The sequence below is a fragment of the Sus scrofa genome, chromosome 6, assembly GCF_054392235.1.
Source record: "Sus scrofa isolate SSC_HxYL_T2T_F1_AM1 chromosome 6, Sscrofa_HxYL_maternal_Yorkshire_Landrace_v2.0, whole genome shotgun sequence".
NCBI lineage: Eukaryota > Metazoa > Chordata > Mammalia > Artiodactyla > Suidae > Sus > Sus scrofa.
This window is the reverse complement of record NC_139388.1, coordinates 101,556,923-101,579,382: the sequence shown is the minus strand read 5'-3', so window position 1 is coordinate 101,579,382 and position 22,460 is coordinate 101,556,923. Positions and strand designations below refer to the sequence as shown.

General features: G+C 42.1%; 1 protein-coding gene across 18 annotated transcripts in view; it reads right to left on the bottom strand.

Moving 5' to 3' along the window:
* Nucleotides 1–22,460, bottom strand: part of SPIRE1 (spire type actin nucleation factor 1) — a 180,827-nt gene that overhangs the window by 7,251 nt on the left and 151,116 nt on the right. For 9 of the 18 annotated variants that reach the window (XR_002344986.2, XR_014807546.1, XR_014807544.1 and 6 more), the window contains 4 exons: nucleotides 21,427–21,599; nucleotides 12,178–12,268; nucleotides 5,492–5,634; nucleotides 2,782–2,955 (listed from right to left, as the gene is read on the bottom strand). Coding sequence is in view for 10 of the 18 variants with exons in the window: in XM_021096025.2 (XP_020951684.2) it covers nucleotides 2,782–2,955; nucleotides 5,492–5,634; nucleotides 12,178–12,268; nucleotides 21,427–21,599 (581 nt within the window). In the remaining 8 variants the exon portion in view is untranslated. The remainder of the gene's footprint in view (nucleotides 1–2,781; nucleotides 2,956–5,491; nucleotides 5,635–12,177; nucleotides 12,269–21,426; nucleotides 21,600–22,460) is intronic. The other 9 variants (XR_014807548.1, XR_014807549.1, XR_014807550.1 and 6 more) reach the window with 1 other exon arrangement.

Below are 22,460 nucleotides of genomic sequence, written 5' to 3'. Positions count from 1 at the left end.
CCATGGCATAAAGAGCCTTGCACCAGATGCTCCCCATCTGGCCCTGCGCTTGATTGGTGGGCCCAAGAGAAAGACAGAACGGTCTCCCGCCTGCACCCCACCAGGCCTCACAGGGGCCACTGTGGGGCAGGGACACAAGCCCAGTGTTCTCTGGGCACACACACTGTCACTCACGCCCACACACAACAGCGTAGCATCCTGGAGTCAAACAAGCCAAATAAGAAAGCTTGGGACCATGAAAGCAGTCCATTTATGGAGTTTTTAACAACCAGTTCTGTCTTTCGATCAGAGAAAAACAAAAAAAAATCTGGATTGCAAACTTGACAAACATTAGCATTTACTTTAAAAAGTAGGTTGCAGCACTATTGCTTCGTAAAATCGTCAATACAAAATCATCTCTGTTCAAGCTGACTAGGGAAGACTAAACTTGCTGAAAATGTTTTGGCAGGAATACTCCAACTAAATTTTTAAGATGGAGAGCTTAGTATTTGGAGGGCAGGAGAATAGTTTGTTCAGAAAGATTACATCATGTGCCCAAGGATGTCCAAAATACTTTCAAAAGGCCACTGATAAATATTTTCTCTTTCAGTGAGAAGAGCTTCCAAGGATAACAGGATGAGTTGGCATATCCAACATTTACTGAGCTTTGCTCGCCCATGAGAAGGGTGTGGCGTGGACCAGGCTCGCCTGTGACTGGACATCAAAACTGCACAGACAGGAGTGTCAGCTGCACATGTCTCAATAACGACTCTCCTCAGCTTCTAACATAGTTCATAAGAAGTGTGCCTATGGTCACTGGTATACATCAGTGGACATGGTACACTTCGGACAGCTAACTATGTGACAAAATTGCTCAGTTGGGACTAAATGATACATGAATCTAGCAAATAACCGGAAGAACAGGACTGAGGCTCGCTGCCGCCGCATATGCAAGAGGATGGCAAATGGGGTCCACCTTACAAGTGTGACTCGGGCCAGGAGCCGCTTCCGGCAATGGAAGCCTGTCCTTTGCGGGGCTTCGCTGGCGTGTGACAACCGAGCCCTGCACGTCCCTCTCCTCAGTCTTAAGTCACAGACAGGCTCAGCTAAAACTCACTTTCAGCGACCTGCTTGGAGCCATATACAAATCCAGCGCGTCATTGGATATAAAAAATTGTGGGGTTTTTGGTTTGTGTTCTTGTTCTCTTTTAAAATTTCAAGCAGATTATCCTTTAGTAAAGTACTTTCCATCAGGTCAAATGCTAATGTTTTAATTCTGGTGCTTTCCCAAGGACAACAAAACTTTAATGCAACATGAAAGAAAAAAATAAATAGTTACTAGTTTTCATCATTTTTTCAACGGACAAATACGAATTCAACATTCCTGACGCCAAATTAAACCTTAGCAGATCTTGCTGAGAGGCCAGTGCTCCAAATGTGAGTGGGAGCCCCCTCCCCATGGCTGCCCTGAGGGGTCACCCACAGCTCCGCTTGGGACACAGCACGGTGGCCTCTCGGCTCCCTGGGTCGCCTGTCGTGGACCCCAGAGCTGGGAGAGGGAAACCACCCCTTACATGCTCAGTAAGGATTACAACAGCCAGGAGCAGGCATGCCTGGAGAACTTACTATCATGTATGTCATGAATTTTTCTTAAATATTCTGGTTTTATTAACCATTTAAAAAGGGTCAGAGTTAGGCAACACAGAAATTAGAGACCACAGTGTATAATCTGGAAACTGGGCCAGAGAAATGGAAACAGTCTTATTTTATACAGTGTTCTCGGTTAGTAAAAATTTCTTAAGTAGCAGATACGTGAAAATTGTCCAAAATAACCAGTTTTTTGGTTTTTCATAAACCAGAGAAAGGCAGATGTAAATAAAATGGCAAATGTTAGGTTTAATCACTTGTCTCTTTTTTCCAGAATTCAAAGTGGATTCTTTGTTCACAGTCGCATGCAGACTTAGCACACAGACTGCTTGGGGAGATGGAGAATAAAAATAAAGTGTGGGCAGGTCTTCAGAAACAGCGGTGGGAGTGACAGGATTGAAATGGCCGTCCCTGCAGTGGACCGTGGACTCACAGGCAGATCCCACATGAGCTCAAGGACAGGCGAGTCCTGTATCTTGACGAGTGAGCAGCAAGGAACCTGCTATACCCCCACTACATTCAGTTTCTTTGCTAAACCAAGAAGGGGCATAAAGAATAACAAAGAATCTAGCTGCTGGATCACTTGTCAAAGACGAGGAGAGGGGACGGGGAGGCAGGGCAGGGCCACTGCTGACACTGGTCAGCACATGGGTGACATTGGGGCAGGGGACCCCACTGTGGTCTGGAAATTACTATGCTTTAAAAAAACCCTCAAAAACAATACAAAATGAGAAGTTTAAATATTCTAAATAACCCCATCGATAAAAAGAAAACTCCCCATTTCTCTCTACAGAGAAGCAGAGTGGGCTTTTCATAAACAGCACAGAAACCCTGACCATCACAACCCAGCTTTAAAGGCGCTGGAGAAGAGAGGGTCCCGGCGGGCAGCCGTGTGTGTGGCCATTGCTCTCCTGAGAGACCCTGACCTGACTGGGGTGGCCGCTAGCCACTAGCCTGCTGCTGCATTCTGGTTTGTTGTCCTTCCCGTTACACCCTGTCAGCGAGATCGTGGTGCTACCTGTGCATCCTACCAAAGATGGAATCAACAGTCAGAAGCAAAGTGTCCATCTAAGCTGTTAATTTCAGAGTGCAGTAGTTGAGGTGTCACTCAAAGACAGAGAGGAAAACTCCCGGAACCGGCAGGAAGAGGCCAACCTTTGCGGATTTCCACCTGCTGGTAAAAGCTCTCTGACACAGACAGTACATAGCCCCTGCTACCCCCAGCATGGCTGCCTCCACAGGGTGAGAGCTGAGCAGAGAAGCTGTTTGTATGGTAGAGAAAAGTGGTCGGAAAGACGTCCTGGGCCACACTCTGCTTATCCTAGGAACCTGAGCCATCACGAGGGCAAAGGAAATGGCAGGGGAAAGAAAAGGAGAAAACAATGCTGAACGTGAGTGACCTACAAACAGCCATCATAGAGCACGAAAGAAAAACAAAACAAGAACACCACAGAGGGCAGTGGCGGCGGGTTCCATACGCGTGTCCACGCCATCGTCTGCGTCCACATGTGTCCCTCGGGAACCACACTGTGAAGCCACGTCTATAGAGGCTCAGAGTTCATACAGCGAAGACTGAGGATTTCCGACACTGGTCGTCCTGTGAACACTGAGGCTCCTAAACGCGGCGAGGGCTGCAGCGCAGAGGCAAGAGCGGGAAGCGTGGGAACACTCCCGTGGAGGCGCTTAAAGACACGTTGCCTTCACGTACATGGGGGACCACCCTCAATTGTGTGACCAAATATAAAAAATTACACTTTCAACATCCCAAGGAAAGGTAGGGAGATACAATACAAATGAAGAACAACAACAAAGACATTTCTGCAATTTTAAATATAAAAAGGATTCCATATTTTCTAAAATATATTCGAAATTTTAAATCATCATACTTACTGAGCTAATGATTCTACCACAAAAGAAGTGTGATCTTATGGATTTCTCAAGATAAGTTGCAAGAAAAGTCAGGACTTTCAACCTGGGTGGGGTTCTTTCATCTCAGCTTGTGCCCAGAGGCACCTCAGGGTGTAGTTCTGTGTGGACCCTGAACACCATCCAGCACTGACCACGCGCCCCATCCACCCCCGTCTGCTCGCCAAGCCCCTTCTCCATGATGCACACTGGTTTTGATGGCTCTCCTTCTCCACAAAGAACAACTCTGCCTGACGCAGCACACTCACAGTTCCCCTTCCCCTTTGCCAGGAAACACACCTCCTGGGTTGACGGTCCTTCTTGGTATACCTTCTATTACCAGCCAAAAACTCCTTGTAGTTGCTAAGACAGTTTCTTTACACTGAAATATTTTAAATCTAAGTCTAAACTCAACAGTGATGCCATGTGATCACAAGGCCAGGCACATAGCTGAATGACTTCTAGGAAAAGCTCTGTGAGGAAAAGGATCTCCTGGTGCTCCCTCTGTGGCACAACAGGATCAGCAACATCTTGGGAGCGCTGGGACGCAGGTTTGATCCTAAGCCTGGCAGAGTGGGTTACGAATCTGGCATTGCTGCAGCTGCGGCTTAGGTGGAAACTGTGGCTTGGATCTGATCCCTGGCCTGGGAACTCCGTATGCCATGAGGTGGCCAAAAAAGAAAAGAATCTCCTAATTATTTGTGGGGAAAAAAATCACACAGGAGCTCCTTCTTACAATATTTCTCAATTGTGACAATAACTGAGTATTTTGCTAAATAACTTTACATGAACAAAAGCCTTTTGGATGTTAAAGTTTGAACCTATCTGGCTAGAGTTGTTTTCCTGTTGTTAAACCACTGATGAAGCTATATTTCACCATTATATAAGGGTTTGGTGACTACTTAGGAGTTAGAAGAATCCTAATAGGAATTGCCACAAAATCACTGGGTCTTGACTTGCACTATTTGGGAGCAGAGATGACTGATACAACTTCAACACTCTAAACTCGGTTCAAACTTGCTCTCTTCACAATAACCACACCATCTCCCTTTACCTGGAGGGAAGGACCCTGTTACTGCTTCCTTTGAACACTGATGATTCATCGTGACCTAAGAATTTGGACTAAGCATAGGCCAGTGCTTTATTCATAAGCATCTAAAGAAACATTAGCTGGTAGGTTGGTTGCCAGTAGAATTACTGACCGAAGCCTTGCATCTAATCTGCAAGTATTTATGAAGTCAACTGGGACAAAAAGAAACTGCTGACTTCCTCTGGCTGGAAGCCTGTTAGCTCTTCCTGGAAGAGCCCTGGGGGCTGCATCTCCCTGACTGAGAAATGAAGAGCCATTACATGAACCCGAAGTCTCTGGAAAACAGCAAAAACCGTCAACCCGTCCAAATGGCAGCTTTGGCCCCAATATCACGAAACATACTTGAAAACAATGAACAATGGTACTTCATGGATCAAAATTCTCCCCTGTACTTCTGCATCAATAAAAGAGTACAGTAGTCAAGCGGTGCAAACTTTTTTGTTTAGTTTTTGCAATTTTTAAATGGATTAGTACCCTCTAAATGGAAGAAAGTATTTCTTTAATAAATATCCACACTTTCGGAGTTCCACAAGGTTAAGGATCTGGCATTGTCACTGCAGCAGCTCAAGTCACAGAAACAGCTCAAGTCACTGCTGTGGTGTGGGCTCGGGAACTTCCACATGGCTCAGGCAGGGCCAAAAAAAAAAAAAAAAAAAATCATACTTTCAACCATACCCTTATTAATAAGTCTTCTGAAAAAGAAGTACTTTAAATGAACAAAGAATGATCAGATTCCATTGGATTACTGCTAAGGTTGTTTCTTTAGCTAGTAAAAACAGAAAAGGTTACTTCAAGTTCATTCTAGCCTTTGGAAGCGTCTCAAGAAAGCTGATGGCTCGAGACCCTGTGCAGAGTCTGTGGGTTACTTACGAGTGACCGGGAGCTCTGCCTGGATGGGGGCAGGAACTGCCTCACGTTGGTGGGCGTCTCCTTTTCAATGGAGTGCCGTCTCTGTGGTGGCTGCCGCCTCTCTGGCTGGGGTGTGGAGGATATGGGCAGGAACTTCGGAGGGTCTAAGAAAAGGGAATGGACCAAACTGAATCTACTCTTACCCAAACAATCTCAAGTTTCCAATTTCTAACAGAAAACTGTCATTTGTGACAAATACTGCACTGAAAGATGAAGTGTTTCTTTGGGTCGAGAAGTATATTAAGATCATTAGGATTATTACAGAAGAATCTTTGCAAGATAAACTTGCTACAGAAATAGCAAGGAAAAAGAAGAAAATGTTTTTAATATTCATTTAAATTCATACGTAAGCACACAACATAAGAGTTTCCTTGTGGTACAGTGGGCTAAGGATCTGGCACTGTCACTGCAGCAGTTCAGGTCACTGCTGTGGCACAGGTTCCATCCCTGGCCCAGGAACTTCCATATACTGTGGGAGCAGTGAAAAAAACCAAAACAGAATATAAATATAGCATCAGATTTGTATATATAAATGCTATCGTGTTATTTTCCATAGAATTTTGCAATGAGAATCTCGGGCTTTATTAAAACATTTTTTTAATTGGACAAAAAAAAACTTGTATTCAATAACCAATTTCAAAGACAAAAAAGCTCGAGAAATAGAACTTGAGCTTTATTTTTAAAAAATGTAAAAATTATGTATTCTGTGTGTCAAATCATTCAAAATTCTCAAAATGTACCTATCTTAAAGATAAAATATGAAAACTCTTCTTTCTTGATGTGTATCAAGACTTTTTATCCTAAGGTTTATTTTTTAATTTTTACTTTTTCGGTCTTTCTGTCTTTTTAGGGCTGCACCCACGGTATATGGAGGTTTGCAGGCTAGAGGTCCAATGAGAGCTGCAGCTATTGGCCTACGCCACAGTCACAGAAATGCGGATCCAAGCCTTGTCTGTGACCTACACCGCAGCTCATGGCAATGCCAGGTCCTCAACCCAATAAGCAAGGCCAGGGATCGAACCCATGTCCCCATGGATGCTAGCTGGGTTCACTAACCGCTGAGCCACAACGGGAATTCCTTATCCTTAGGTTTAAATCAAACTGTATTTAACTTTCAAAAAATAAATTCCGGCTTCAATGTTAATACTTTATATACCACTGCTCCTCTGCCTAGTAATATTTTGGGACAGGATTTGAAAGGAGAGTGTTTCTGGTCTGATTCATATTTTGAAAACATAAGGAGGACATGAGAAATCAATTCTTTTTAAAAAAATTTTTTTAATGATTTTTATTTTTTCCATTGTAGTTGGTTTACAGTATTCGAGAAATCAATTCTGCTGCCAGAGTTCTACTCTGTCTCACTCCTTCTCCTGTCTGCATGGAAAGTGGGTGGAGAAAGTGACAGTCAGTACAAAGTGAACAGATTATAAACTAATTGGATCGTCCCAGCAAGAAATCACTAAAGGGAAACAAAGAACATAATTTCCCCAGTCAAGAAAAGATATAGAAATCCATCATGTACAACCACTATGGAAAACAGTATGAAAGTACCTCAGAAAACTAAATATAGGAACTACCATATGACCCAGCAATCCCACTCTTGGGCATATATCCAGACAAAACTTTCCTTGAAAAAGATACATGGCACCTGTATGTTCATTGCAGCACTATTCACAATAGCCAAGACATGGAAACAACCTAAATGTCCATCGACAGAGGAGTGGCTCAAGAAGATGTGGTACATATACACAATGGAATACTACTCAGCCATAAAAAAGAACAAAAGCATGCCATTTGCAGCAACATGGATGGAACTAGAGACTCACATACTAAGTGAAGTAAGTCAGAAAGAGAAAGACAAATACCACATGATATCACTTATATCTGGACTCTAATATAAGGCACAAATGAACCTTTCCACAGGAAAGAAAATCATGGACTTGGAGAACAGACTTGTGGCTGCCAAGGGGGAGGGGAATGGAGTGGGATGGACTGGGAATTTGGGGTTAATAGATGCAGACTACTGCCTTTGGAGCAATGAGATCCTGCTGTATAACATTGGGAACTGTGCTAGTCACTTTTGATGGAGCATGATAATGTGAGAAAAAGAATGTATATATGTATGTGTGACTGGGTCGCACTGCTATATAGTAGAAAATTGACAGAACACTGTAAACTAGCTATGATGGAACAAATAAAAATAATTTAAAAATTTATTTAAAAAACTTTTTTTTACTTTTTGTCTTTTTTTTTTTTATCTTTTTAGGGCCATACCCGTGGCATATGGAGATTCCCAGGCTAGGGTCTTACCAGAGCTACAGCTGCTGGCCTATGCCACAGCCACAGCCACACCAGATCCAAGCCGCATCTGTGACCTACACCACAGCTTATGGCAGTGCTGGATGCTTAACCTACTGAGCAAGGCCAGGGATCAAACCCACAACCTCATGGTTCCTAGTTGGATTCGTTTCTGCTGTGCCACGATGGGAACTCCCACTTAAAAAATTTTAAAAAAAGAAATCCATCATGTGATTTAATTGAATCTCCATAATATTTAATGGACCTGGGCAAATACCAATTACAGATAATAACTAAGGTCAGCTCCTATTACTTTTGATATAATCTGTTGAAGTAAATCAAAATACCATTTAAAGAATTTTTTTTTTTTTTTTTTGGCTGCGCCCATGGTATACAAAAGTTCCTGGGCCAGGGATTGAGCTCACCCCACAGCAGTGACAACACCAGATCCTTAACCCACTGATCTACCAGGGAACTCCCAATTATTTAAAGAATTTTAACCACTGAAACCTCCATGTATATAGAAAATGAAGTCAATGTGCTAAGAATATTGTGATACATGTTTTTTGTTAAGTTTTTAAATAACTGCAGTTAAAATACACATAAAAATATTTACAATCTTAACCACTTTTAAAGTACAGTTCATTTACATTGTTGTGCAACCATTACCACCATTCATCCCCATACACTTTTCATTTTGTAAAATTGAAACTGTATCCATTAAACACTAACCTCCATTCTCCCCTCTCCACAACCCCTGGCAACCATTGTTCCATGTTCTGTCTCTGTGAACCTGACTACTCTAAGTACCTCATATAAGCAGAATCATACAGTATTTGCCTTTTCGTGACGCCTTATTTCATTTAGCATAATAACCTCAAGTTCATCTGTGTTGCAGCCTATTACAGAATTTCCCTGTGTTTAAACGCTGTGTGGATATATCACATCTTGCTTATCCATTCATCCATTATGAACACTTGGGTTTTAGCTTTTGTGAATAATGTTATAAACTGATTGTACAAATATCTCTTCAAGCCTCTACTTTCAATTCTTTTGGTTATATACCTAGAATTGGAATTGCTGGATCATATCTAATTCTATTCTTAAATCTAATTCTATTCTTAAAATTTTAAATAATCAATATACCGTTTTCCACAGCACCTGCACCATTTTGCATTCCCATCGACAGTGCACAAAGGCAATTTCTCCTCATTCTTGCCAACACTTGTGTTCTGCCATTTTTTTGGTAGTAGCCATTCTAGTGGGTATGAGGTGTTATCTTGAGTTTTGATTTGCTTTTCCCTAATGATTGAGAATCTTTCATGTGCTTCTTGGCATCTTTATATCTTCTTTGGAGAAATGTCCATTTTTGAATCAGGTTGACTTTGTATGCTGTTGTAAATGACAGGATTTTTTATGGCTAGGTAATATTCCATTCCATTGTATATATTTATAATATATATATATCGGTGTATATATACCATTTATATACGCACACCCCCCATCTTCTTTATCCATTTATCTATGGACACTTAGATTGCTTCCACATCTTGGCTACAAATAATGTTTCAATGACCACAGGAATACATCTTTTCACAAGTGTTGTTTTCTTCAGGTAATACCTGGGAAATAAAGTTGCTGGATCACACGGAAGTTCTAATTTTAATATTTTAAGGAACATCTATACTGTTTTCCATAGTCGCTGCGCCACGACTGGTGCGTGAAGGGCCCCCCTTTTCTCCACATTCTTGCCCACACCAGTTGTTGTCTTCTTGATGACAGCCATTCTGACAGGTATGAAGTGCTATCTCACTGTGGTTTTGCTTTGCATTTCCCTAGTGATTAGTGATGTTGGGCATCTTCTCATTGTCTGCTGGCCATCTGTATGTCTTTGGAAAAAAATTTCTATTGAGGTTCTCTGCCCATTTTTTTTTTCTGGTTGCCTAACAGCATACAGAAGTTCCTGGATCAGGGATCAGATCTGAGCCACAGCTGTGACCTATGCTGCAGCTGTGGCAATGCCAGATCCTTTAACCCACTGCACCAGGCCAGGGATCGAGCCTGCACCTCTGCAGCAACCCAAGCTGCTGCAGTCAGATTCTTAACTCATTGCACCACAGCAGGAAGTCCCTTCTGCCCATTTTCTAATCAAGTTGGGTATGGTTTCTTTTTGACATTTTAGTTGTATAAGTACTTTGTATATTTTGAATATTTACCCATTACCAGATAAACTGTTTGCAATACTGTCTCCCATTCAGTAAGCTGCCTTTATGCTTTGTTGGTTTCCTTTGCTGTGCAAAACTTTTTTAGTTTATGTAGTTCCATTTGTTTATTTTTGCTTTTGTTTCTCTTGCCTGAGGAGACATATCCAAAAAAAAATATTGCCAGGACTGATGTCAAAGAACATACTGCCTATGTTTTCCTATAGGAGCTTTATGGTTTCATTTCTTACATTTAAGCCTTTGATCCATTTTGATTTTATTTTCAGATATGGTGTGAGAAAGTGGTCCAGTTTCATTCTTTTGCATGTAGCTATCCAGTTTTCCCAGGACCATTTATTGGAAATGTTTTAGAAACGTTTAAGAAGAACTGGTATTAGTTGTTTTTTTCTTTTTCTTCTGGTCTTTTTTTTAGGGACGCACCCACAGCATATGGAAGTTCCCAGGCTAGGGGCAGAATTGGAGCTACAGCTGCTGGTCTATCCAGGGATTTTTATTTATTGGGAAATTTTTATGATTATAGAATCAGTAACTTTTAAGTTATAGGTCTATTCAGATTTTCTATTTCCTTCTGATGTAGTATTGCTTGGTTTCTCATTTCTAGGAATTTGTTCACTTCATTTAGTTTATCCAATCTGATGCTGTACAACTATTCAAAGTACTCTTTATAATTATTTTTATTTCTATAGAAAGAGAAGTAATGCCATCTCTTTCATTGATGATTTTAGTAATGTGAGTCTTCTCTCTTTCTTAGTCCACCTACCTAAGGTTTGTCAATTATGTGGATCTTTTTGAAGAAAAAACTTTTGGTTTTACTGATTTTCTCCATTATTTCTCTATTCTCTTTCTTTGCACTAAATTATTTCTTTCCTTCAAGTCAGCAGGTTGCTGACTTGACATCTTTCTTGTTGGTGGTGGTTTTTTTTTTTCCCCCACTTTTGGCCACCCCAGCCCCTGGCATATGGAGTTCTGGGGGCCAGGGGCCTGGGATCAGATCCTTCCAGCTGTGTGTAGCTGCTCCAGGAACAGCACAGAGTGCTAGCATCCAGGAATGAGTAGCTGCTACTGTGCTAAGAGCAGAACTATACTAAAATTAACTGCAATTTACCATCCAAGTCTTCTTCTGGAAATTATAAGCATCAACAGACTCCAGAGTTCCAAAATCATTACATCAGACAGATTCTGCCGCTGTAAGTGTCTATATGGGAAGATGAAATCCTGGTGCCTCCTATTCTGCCATCTTCCCAGAATCCCCATAATATATAACTTTAATGAAAAGATTACCAATAGTATTTTCAAAAATAACTTAACTTTAGACTCTATGTTAGGACATATTGCCTGCAGAGTTATGAAGGTGTTTTTCTATATACACGTGCATGTGGTAAGGATATGTCTATGTGTGCATGTGTGGGGGGCATATGTCTATGTGTGCATGTGTAGGGTGGGGGCATATGTCTATGTGTGCATGTGTGGGTTGGGGAATATGTCTGTATGCATGTGTGTGGGGGGAATATGTCTGTGAATGTGTATGTGGGGAATATGTCTACGTTTGCATGTGGTGTGTGGGGAATATGTCTATGTGTGCATGTGTGCGGGGGGCATATATCTATGTGTGCATGTGTGTGTGGCGAATATGTCTATGTGGGCATGTGTAGGGTGGGGGCATATGTCTGTGTGCATGTGTGGGGTGGGGAATATGTCTATGTGTGCGTGTGTGTGTGTGGGGGGAATGTCTATGTGTGCATGTCGGTAAGGATTTGTATATGTATACATGTGTAGGGTGGGGAAGATAAGTGTGATTACTTAGGACTGCTGGCTTAAATTTAGATAACAGGTAAGTAATCTAAAAAGTACACACAGACAGTTGACATATTCCCTACAACTATTACCTGTGAGCCCAAAAGTGACTGGTTTATTATACACTGAAAACCTGAGACCCAGTTACCAGTTTAGCCCTACCTTACAATGTCATTCTAGGAAAACAAGTGAATATTTCTTCTCCTGACTAGTGAAATTCAGGGTTAGACTAGTTACCCCAAATGATCACAAGGCACTTGGGGATTCCCTTTTTTAGGCCAAGTCTGTTTTGTAAGGTATCTGACACTAGTACTTTGCACCACCAATACTCACCCTTTCTCGTGGACACAGCCTCCAGAACAGGATCTTCAAGGAATGAGGGAGATGCACTGCTGCTGCTGGCTGACCTGGGCAGAGTGTCTTCCTGAGAGAGGAAGAGAAGAGGGAAAGGATCCTTAGACACGAGTGCTCTTGAACTCAGTAACGATACTCACTAGTAAGCATTCATTTTAACACAAGGCATTGAATTTTAATGTTAATGGTCAGGGCAAGTTGAAGACACACTAGAAGAGATCTAAAATTAGGTATATCTGTGTTTGCGCCCTGGCTTTGTCCCTTATTAGAGTGATGTGACATTGAGCAAGTTTCTTACCTTAGTTTCATAATTTTTATAGGGTTATTGTAAGGACAAATCTGATAACACATTTAAAATGCTTAACACATTCCCTGGTACACAATAAATGGTGATTTAATATTATCATTAGTGGGGCATTTAACATATTTATAAAAGTAACAGACTTGGAACTCCACAAGGGTAGATGTGGTGTGTCTTGTTACCTAGTACCAAACCCATCACTTAGTATTTTATATATATTTATTAATTAATAAATATTTGCTGAATGAAGGAAAATAAACACTTAATGAAATGTCAAATGAATCTAGAAAAATGTATGCATTGCACCAAATCAAGTTTAAATTCCTATTACCAGTGAGAAGAGACCTTCTTTTTTTTTTTTTAATAATTTTTTTTATTTTCCCACTGTACAGCAAGGGGGTCAGGTTATCCTTACATGTATACATTACAATTACATTTTTTCCCCCACCCTTTCTTCTGTTGCAACATGAGTATCTAGACATAGTTCTCAATGCTATTCAGCAGGATCTCCTTGTAAATCTATTCTAAGTTGTGCCTGATAAGCCCAAGCTCCCGATCCCTCCCACTCCCTCCCCCTCCCATCAGGCGAGAAGAGACCTTCTTAATTTGTTTTAGACTCTACCAAAATGAGATACAATATTTACTCATAAAAAATTTATTATTTATTATGTGACAGGGGATATACATTAACTAGAAGACAACTTACTTCCATAATATGTATAGAAAACTGCTAAATATTTTTAAATACAGAAGAAAATTAGGTTACTATATTAAATTATCACTATGTGAGACAAATAGTGAAAATTCTCTGACCTACTTACAAAGTGACTTTAGGAATTAGCCATTCATCAAAATTGGCTTCACCTAAAACCCACTGCTGAAAGCATGAGTTTCAAATAAGCTGCACTACAAAGGATCTGGTCAAGGAAAGGGAGGCAAAGAAAGGCCATGTCCACTGTACAGTTCAAACACGGAAGGTCTGGACAGCGAGCTCCGAGCTCTTGGGCTCACCATGAACAAACCAAGCACCAAAAGCCAAGCCTCAAACAGACACACCGTAGACAACACAAGTCTCCAGAAAAGCTTGTAGAAACTAGCATGACCTCCTTCTGCTTAGGAAGATCAAAAGGACATCAAGCCAAGATAAATCTCAGAGGAAAGCAGAAAAGGAGTCACACACAGGACTTCCCATTAATTACAAGGCGGGCCTACCCTGATTCAAACAGCAGAAGCCACCCCCAAGCTCGTGTATTTCAGCCCACCTTCCCTAGACTCATTTCCACAGCCTAATTTTACACAAGTCTGAGACATCCATGCTTCCACTGGACTCATCCTTCCTGGTCAGAAATGCTCCCACTGAGGACAGCCAAGAGTCCGTCCCGGCTGGGCAGGGAAGATGCAGGTCAGTGTGGAGACAGATCATTGTGGGGACAGGTGCATGGCTCCAGGCCTCTCGGAATTTGCTACCAGAAGCTGTGGATGGTCCTCTGTCCCTGTGTGCCCACCTCAGGCAGCTGCACCCACTTTCAAACTATTTGAAAACTAATCTTCCAAGTCCATGACTTTCCTTTCTGTGGAAAGGTTCATTTTGCACTGTATATTAGATTAAAAGATGCAGACTATTGCCTTTGGAATGGATAAGCAGTGAGATCCTGCTGTGTAGCACTGGAAACTATGTCTAGTCACTTATGATGGAAAATAATGTGAGAAAAAAGAATGTATACTTGTATGTGTAACTGGGTCAACATGCTGTACAGTAGAAAATTGACAGAACACTGTAAACTAGCTATAATGAAAAAAATAAAAATCATTATATAAAAAGTTAAAAAAAAAGAAATAAAAAAAAGAAAACTAATCCTACCATAAAACAACAAACTCAAAATGGATTAAAGACCTAAATGTAAGACTGGACACCACAAACCTCCAGAGGAAAATATAAGCAGAATATTCTTTGACATAAACTGTGACTATATATATTATATGTGTGTGTGTGTATATATACACACATATATACATACATGTATATGTACATATGTGTGTGTGTGCGTATTTTTTTTTTGCTTTTTAGGGCCATACTACGGCATATGGAGGTTCCCAGGCTAGGGGTCTAACTGGAGCTATAGCTGCCGGCCTACACCACAGCAATGCCAGATCCAAGCCACATTTATGACCCACACCATAGCTCACATCAATGACGGATCCTTAACCCCACTGGATGAGGCCAGGGATCGAACCCACAACCTCATAGTTCCCAGTTGGATACGTTTCCACTGTGCCACAGCAGGAACTCCAACTGTGGCAATATTTTTTTGGATCCACATCCTCAAAGTAAACAAAAGCAAAAATAAACAAATGGGACCTAATTAAACTTAAACATTCTTTTGCACAGCAAAGGAAACCAATGACAAAACGAAAAGACAACCTACTGAATGGGAGAAGATACTTGCAAATGACCTGACTGATAAGGGGTTAAGACCCAACATTTATACACAGCTCATACAACTCAACATCAAAAACACAAACAACCTGATTAAAAAATGGGCAAAAGAACTGAACAGACATTTTTTCAAACAGGAAATGCAGATGGCCAACAGGCACATGAAAATGTGCTCAACACTGCTAATCATGAGGGAAATGCAAATCAAAACCACAATGAGTTATCACCTCACACCTGTCAGAATGGCCATCATCAAAGAATACAAATAACAAATGTTCGTACATAAGTCTTTCCTATGGTCTGGCTTCTGAAATTTGCTTGTTTGTGTTGTCTGATCCCAGTCACTCCTCTCTGACACTAAGTTAGGCCTTTCTAGTTCTACGTCCGACAAGTGACTCGAGGTCACTGTAGAGGTCCTACAGCTTTGCTTCTAGGGTAGCACTGTCACTGAAAGCTGCCAGAATCGTCTCAGAGACCAGCCTGGGCAAAGGAAGGAAAACCTCCCTGCTCCTGAAAAGAAGCCCAGCGAAGGCTCAGATACTGCTCCTTTGCTTAGCTTTCCAACTGAAAGCTTTGATATGACTCCAGTGAAAGCTTATCTTGATTTTTAAAATGTTACCTGGGATAGACTAGCAGAGATTCTTAAAGATAAGCAAAAAAACTGAAGTTGAGTTTTAAGGGAGTTCCCGCTGTGACTCAGCAGGTTGAATCCAACTGATAGCCATGAGGACATGGGTTTGATCCCTGACCTCACTCAGTGTGTTAAGAATCTGGTTGTGGCTATGGTTGTGGTGTAAGCCAGCAGCTGCAGCTCCAATTCCACCCCTAGCCTGAGAACTTCCATATGCTGAGGGTGTGGCCCTTAAAAAGACAAAAAAAAAAAAAAAAAAAAAAAAAAAAAAAAAGAAGTTTTAGGAAGAGAAAAAATAAGAAGAGTGATGGTGATGTTGGGAGGTCTAGTGCAGCAGGGTTCTGCTACTGAAAAGTTGTATGACCTTTTAAACTTGGTCTCTCTAGGGGCTCTGTTTTCTCAGTGAAAAGTAATGATATCGCACAAAATTTCTAAGGCCCCTTCTAGAGTAAATTATTTAAATTCAGGCATTCCCACATGCTGCCAGTTGGAATATTAGAATGTTTATGCCATACGCAGACTTTGGAGTTAGACTTGGGTTTCAAATCCTACTCTGTAATTTATTGACTCTTTAACACTCTAAGTTCAGAGACAAAACCTTTCCGTGTGCCTGTTTCTTTACCCTTTATAGAAACATCTTAGCTACTTCTAGGGTTTTTGCAAAGATGAATTCATAATACCTAAAGTATAGTTAGCATTAATTCAATAAAAAGTACATATTAGAGCTTTCTTTAAGAAATCTGGCAATATGTATCAAAAGCTATAAAAATGCACATTCTTTCACCTGGCAAACATTCTTCTAGAAATATTGGTAAAAATAATTCAAAGCAAAAAATATACTATAAGGATGTTCATAATAATAGTCTTATTTGTAACAACAGAAAACTGGAAATAGCCTAAATGTTTAAAAACAGAAGACAGGTTAGATGAAATATGGTCAATTATTATGATGCTGGAATACAGCACAGATATTAGGCATCATGCTGGAAAAGGATTAATCAGATAGGGAAATGCTCATGATATTTTGTTAAGTAAAAACATGGGTTACTTCCAGTTCTGGCAAAACAGCAGATGAGGTAACCTATTCCTAAGGCCTAGAGCAGGTGTAAGGTGTAGCTCAGCTTCACAACTAGAAACTTTTAAGACATCAATTCAAGCTTGTAGTTACTACTTATTATGGAACTATTATTACTATATAAATGCGCAGCACTGCTGGGTAAGTCTAAAAGGAAAAAAAATCAATCACTTCACTGGTTTTGCGATTGGAGTTCTTATTTGACAGAAAGAAAGAAAATGTATTTCCCTGATGAATCAACTTAACGGCATTAAGAAAACTAAAAGCTAGTCATTATCTCACAGCTCTGAAAATGATTAAGGAACTTTTCTTTCTGTATAAAGCAGCTGAGTTTATGTTGATAATGTAAATAATACATTAATATTCAATTTCATAAGACTATCTGACCTATAATAATATATTGATGATTACAGGGAAACTCACTACTCCGTAGGGATTATTTAAACAGAAATCTCTCGGAGTTCCCTATTGGCTCAGTGGGTTAAGTATCCAGCAGTGTCAAAGCAGTGGCTTGGGTCACTGCTGTAGCGTGGGTGAGAGCCCTGGCCTGGGAACTTCCATACACCACAGGCATAGCCAAAATAAATAAGTAAATAAAAGATAAACAGGAACTTGTTCTCTGTGATAATCCAGACCCGGGTTTAAGTCAACTCAAAGACAGCAAGGGCAACAGGAGTTTTCTGGTGCACAATGGAACAGAATGAAACATGTCTGCACAGGTGATCAAGGTGAGAGCCTGGGACAGTGGGAGTCAAATCTTAATGTGAGGTCTCTGTGCAAGAGGAAATTCGGTGAGGTCATGTTTGAAAGAGTTTACCATACAGTCAGTATTTTGATGGCTGGAAGATACTTTTTAAATGTGAGAAAAAAAATCTCTGATGGGCTGAGGCTGCTAGGTTAATAGGACATGTAGGAGTTTGTCGTGGCTCAGCAGAAACGAATCTAACTAGTATCCGTGAGGACACTGTTCGATTCCTGGCCTCGCTCAGTGGGTTATGGATCTGGTGTTGCCAAGAGCTGTGGTGCAGGTAGCAGACTCAGCTCAGATCTTGCGTGCATAGCTGTGGTTGTGGCGTAAGCCAGCGGCTAAAGCTCTGATTCAACCCCTAGTCTGGGAACCGCCATATGCTGAGGGCATGGCCCTAGAAAAGACAAAAAAAAAAAAAACCCCAAACAAACAAAAACCCAAACAAACAAACAAAAACCCCCCCAAACCAGGACCACTTCAACATGTGCCACAGCACTTGCTCTGTGGGGAGTAAAGCAGTGCTCCAGCTGCAGCTGGAAGCGCTGCTGTCACTGCTCCATCCCTCCAGGGGGCTCTAGTCACTCCTCTAACCATGGAAAGGGCCGAGATGGTGCAGAGAGTCTCTGCATGGAGCAGGAGCTGCAGGCAGACCCACTGGTTAGAAGGCCAGTGTCGGAGTTCCCGTCGTGGTGCAGTGGTTAACAAATCCGACTAGGAACCATGAGGTTGCGGGTTCGGTCCCTGCCCTTGCTCAGTGGGTTAACAATCCGGCGTTGCCGTGAGCTGTGGTGTAGGTTGCAGACGAGGCTTGGATCCTGCGTTGCTGTGGCTCTGGCATAGGCCGGTGGCTACAGCTCCGATTCGACCCCTAGCCTGGGAACCTCCATATGCCGCAGGAGTGGCCCAAAGAAAAAGCAAAAAGACAAAAAAAAAAAAAAAGAAGGCCAGTGTCAGCAGATACTACAGTTGCCTTAGAATGGAACAGGAATTCTCTGTTGCTCCAGGAGGCTTAGGGAAGGTGTAGGGGGTGGGAGTGAGAGTGGCAGGGCTCTGTCCCCACCTCCATTTCTAGCTCACCTGCCTTGTACTTCTATAGCTTTGATGTTAAGAAATTTTGGTGCTTAAAAAAAGTTGGAAGCCACTCAAGAAATGGGAGGGAAGGAGGAAAAAATGGGAGTGGGTGATAAAATTAAGGGGCTGGAAGAGAAGAATAAGACCAGTCTTTTCTGAGCTGCTTCTCCCACCCTCCACCCCTTTTTCAGCCACACCCACAGCATATGGAAGTTCCTGGGCCAGGGATTGAATCCAAGCTGCAGCTGGGACAAAACCAGATCCTTAACCCACTGAGCCAGGCCAGGGATCAAACCTGTATCCTTACAGAGACAATGCCAAATCCTTAACCTGCTGAGCCACATGGGAACTCCTCTGTGGCCATTTTACAGGTGAGCAAATACGACTTGAAATAATCAATCTCGGTTTAGGAATTCTCTGATATCAGGAATTCACTGAAGTGGGAAAAGAACACCCATCCATCAATTTAGAAAAGACAGGATTCTTCAGCCTCTATTCCATGTTCATAATTCTGGGCAGAACTGCCACATTCTGGAGTTGGAGGAAATGTCGGATGCAGGACTAAGGGACGGCTGGCAAGATAAGGGACCTGTCTTGTGCCCCGTCCACATGGCAGAGCCAGAACCTACTGCATGTTCCGTGTGGACAAGACAAATCAGTAAATCACTGTAAGGAAACATGGCTTGAGTTTCAAGGTGCTTCATTCAGGTCTATAGAAATGTTGGTTCATTATTAGGCTTTACAATAGACATTCTTCTGAGTTAGCCTTAGTAAGCTGGCAAATAATCTTAAAGTAGCTTTAAAAAATAAAAAGGTTTTTAGGATGAACACAACTAATCTATCACAATTAAAGCTGTTTCATCAACAGAAATTCTACCAAAACTTTATTACAAAGCTCAAGTTTGAAATATAGTTGTTTAAAAAAATAAAATCTTCTGCTTATCTTTGTCTTCTAAATGTTAAAGTTTGAACATATTTAGAATTTTAAAATTTCCCAATCAGAAAAAGAGTGTACATATGTATGTAGGACTGGGTAACTTTGCTGTATAGCAGAAACTGACAGAACACTGTAAATCAGCTATATTAAAATAAATAAAATTCTCCAACCAGAAGTGTGAAAAGAAAGGGACAAAAGGCCTTCCCACGGTGAGTGTCCCTGACTAGTCTTCCTTAGTCCTTTAAGGCCTCCACCAGAACTTGCAGAGGAGGGCATGCTGGTTCTGGTCCCCGCCCAAGACCAGCCCTTGGTCCCAGAGAGCAGATGACGCCCCCAGGCCTGAGCCAGCAGCCAGAGGCAAAGCCCCAAGCAAGCTGGCATCTTAGCACCTCATGCTGTGCCTCCCATCTAATCTCCACCAGGCAGGTGCAGGACACATGAGCTCTCATCAAGAAAACCCTGAGCAGCCTCAGGGGATCCGGACGTGAAGCATCAACACGGCCCTTTGGGGAAAAGGAAAACTAAGACAATGGCTCTCACCATGGCGGGGCGTCTTGCTCGGGTGAAGGAAGGACCAGGAGAGGAGCCCACAGTGGGTCATGGGCAGGGAGGAGGGCACGCCCCCTGCACAGGCACAGCGCTATCCCACAGACTTTATGAGGGTGGCCCTGAGTCTGCACCGTCTAGCGTGGTCACCACTAGCCACATGTGGGAACTGTGAGTGAACTAAGTTTCCCATCTATTTAATGTGATTTACATTTCAATCATCACATGTTGGTGGCTGGCTACCAGATCCTCTTTCAATTTAAACTGTTCTCACAGGTTAGCCTGAATGTCTTTAAATACCTGGGTGTGGGCTGGGCGTTAGGAGCTGGGACACGAAGTGGACCTGGCACAGTCCCCCTCTCTGGGAGCCTTAACTCTGGGGAGAGAGAGACAACTGGGTAATTCTACTACAAAGGGTCAAGGACTCCAACCAAACAGAAGGCTCAGAAAGTTACTAGGGCATCGCAGAAGGGTTAGGAAAGAGGACTGGGGTGGGGCAGCCTGCACTCGGAGCACAGATTAGAGGAGCCAAGAGCAAGGGGCTGAGTGGGGCTGGCGGGTAAACTGAGACAGGGAGTGGTGGGCACCAGATCGCACATCTTCTGAGGAGATGAAAACTCAATCCTGTAAGTGGCGAGGAGCCTTAAAAAGGTTTCAAGCAGGAGTGACAAAGAGTCTGGTGGTGTCTGTAAGATGAGTAGGGGAAGCGAGGATAAGGGAAGCTAAGACTGGACTGATGAGAGAGATGTGCTGAAGACCTGCAGCAATAGGGTGCCTACCATTCTCAATACATTTAGTTGCACAATTGCTAATACTGATGTTGCTGGATTTGCAGAGACTGATGAGTGTGTCATTAAAAAATAATCCTTTATATTCTAACCTGGATGAATGAGGAGAGAATGGAGCTAGCACCTAAGACAGCAAACAGGAGATGAGAGGGACAGGGATTAATCATTTCATTTTACATGAGCTGATTTTGAGGATAGGGCAGTGGAGATAGACAAGACTGATGCTGCAGACACAGGCCTGCAGACTCTTGGGAAGCAGCCACATCAGGAGCAGGAAGTGTCTGTGGGGCACTAGCACAGCTTTTTTGGAGACTTGTCTGTTGGTATTACCATTACAGAGAGAACGAGCTTCAGTATGAGTATATGAGTCAGTGCGTGTGTCTAAAGACAGGGAAGAATCTATGAAATGTTTCTCTTTTTCTTCCCTCAAACAGAGGAAAAAATATTTAAGATATACAGGTTTGAAAAGTGTTGACGTGTTTTGACCTCACTATAATCTAAGACGACATACATATTGTACAACTCATTCTATAAACTACAGCTATTATATTGGCCTTTATTAAATAACAAAGTCATTCATGGTTTCATTTTCTGCTAAAGAAATGAATTTTAATCCTAACTTTACTGACTGAAAACTGGGAAGAGGTGAAGCGAGAACTGAAGCACAAGGGAGGTTCACCCCCGCAGGCCTCACCTCGGAGTCAGAGCTGCCCAGCTCGGCCAGAGTCGGCGCTTTGAGAAGCTTCCTCCGCTGCACAGGCACCTGCTGTGGGGCAATGGGCACACTTTCTTTTGATTGTGACGGCAACCCTCCATTCACCATCGATGACTCCACCGCACTCTTCGGAGATTCAGGGGTACTTACATCTGGTAAAACAAAGGCGAAAGCTTACCTTTCCTTGAGCCCAAGAAGGTAATCAGTGGACTAAATGCACTTTCCTAAGTCCCTGCTTGGAGTCCCACCCAGGGTGATGGGGCAGCTCTACATCATGCAAACAGCACATAGGCAGGACACTACAACACCTGTGCATACAGAACGTGTGCTCTAGATATTAACTCTCAGCTTCCAATGAAGGAAACCTTTAAGTGAGTAATTTATATTCACATTTGCAGATTAAAATTTAGAGCTAGAAGAAATTGTACTGATTCCAATTTTCAAAGGTCCAGAAAAGCTAGCCTTATTCTATAGCCTCCAGAGAGCTGGTGATTGATGGATCAAAGTGATGGCGGGCACACAGCCTTATTAGGCATATAGTTGTAACATTTGAAAATGGCTTGGAGGGAGTTCCTGTCATGGCTCAGTGGTTAACGAATCCGACTAGGAACCATAAGGTTGCAGGTTTGATCCTTGGCCTCCCTCAGTGGGTCAAGGATCCGGTGTTGCTGTGAGCTGTGGTGTAGGTTGCCAATGTGGCTCAAATCCCGAGTTGCTGTGGCTCTGGTGTAGGCTGGTGGCTACAGCTCTCATTCAACCCCTAACCTGGGAAACTCCATATGCCTCAGGTGCAGCCCTAGGAAAGACAAAAACTAAATAAATAAATAATAAATAAATAAATAACTCGCTCAGTGGGTTAAGGATCTGGTGCTGCTGTGAGCTGTGGTGTTAAGCCAGCAGCTGCAGTTTCCGATTTGACTCCTAGCCTGGGAATTCCCATATGCCATGAGTATGGCCCTAAAAAGCAAAAAAAAGAAAGAAAGAAAAAAAGAAAGAAAAGAAAAAATGCCTTG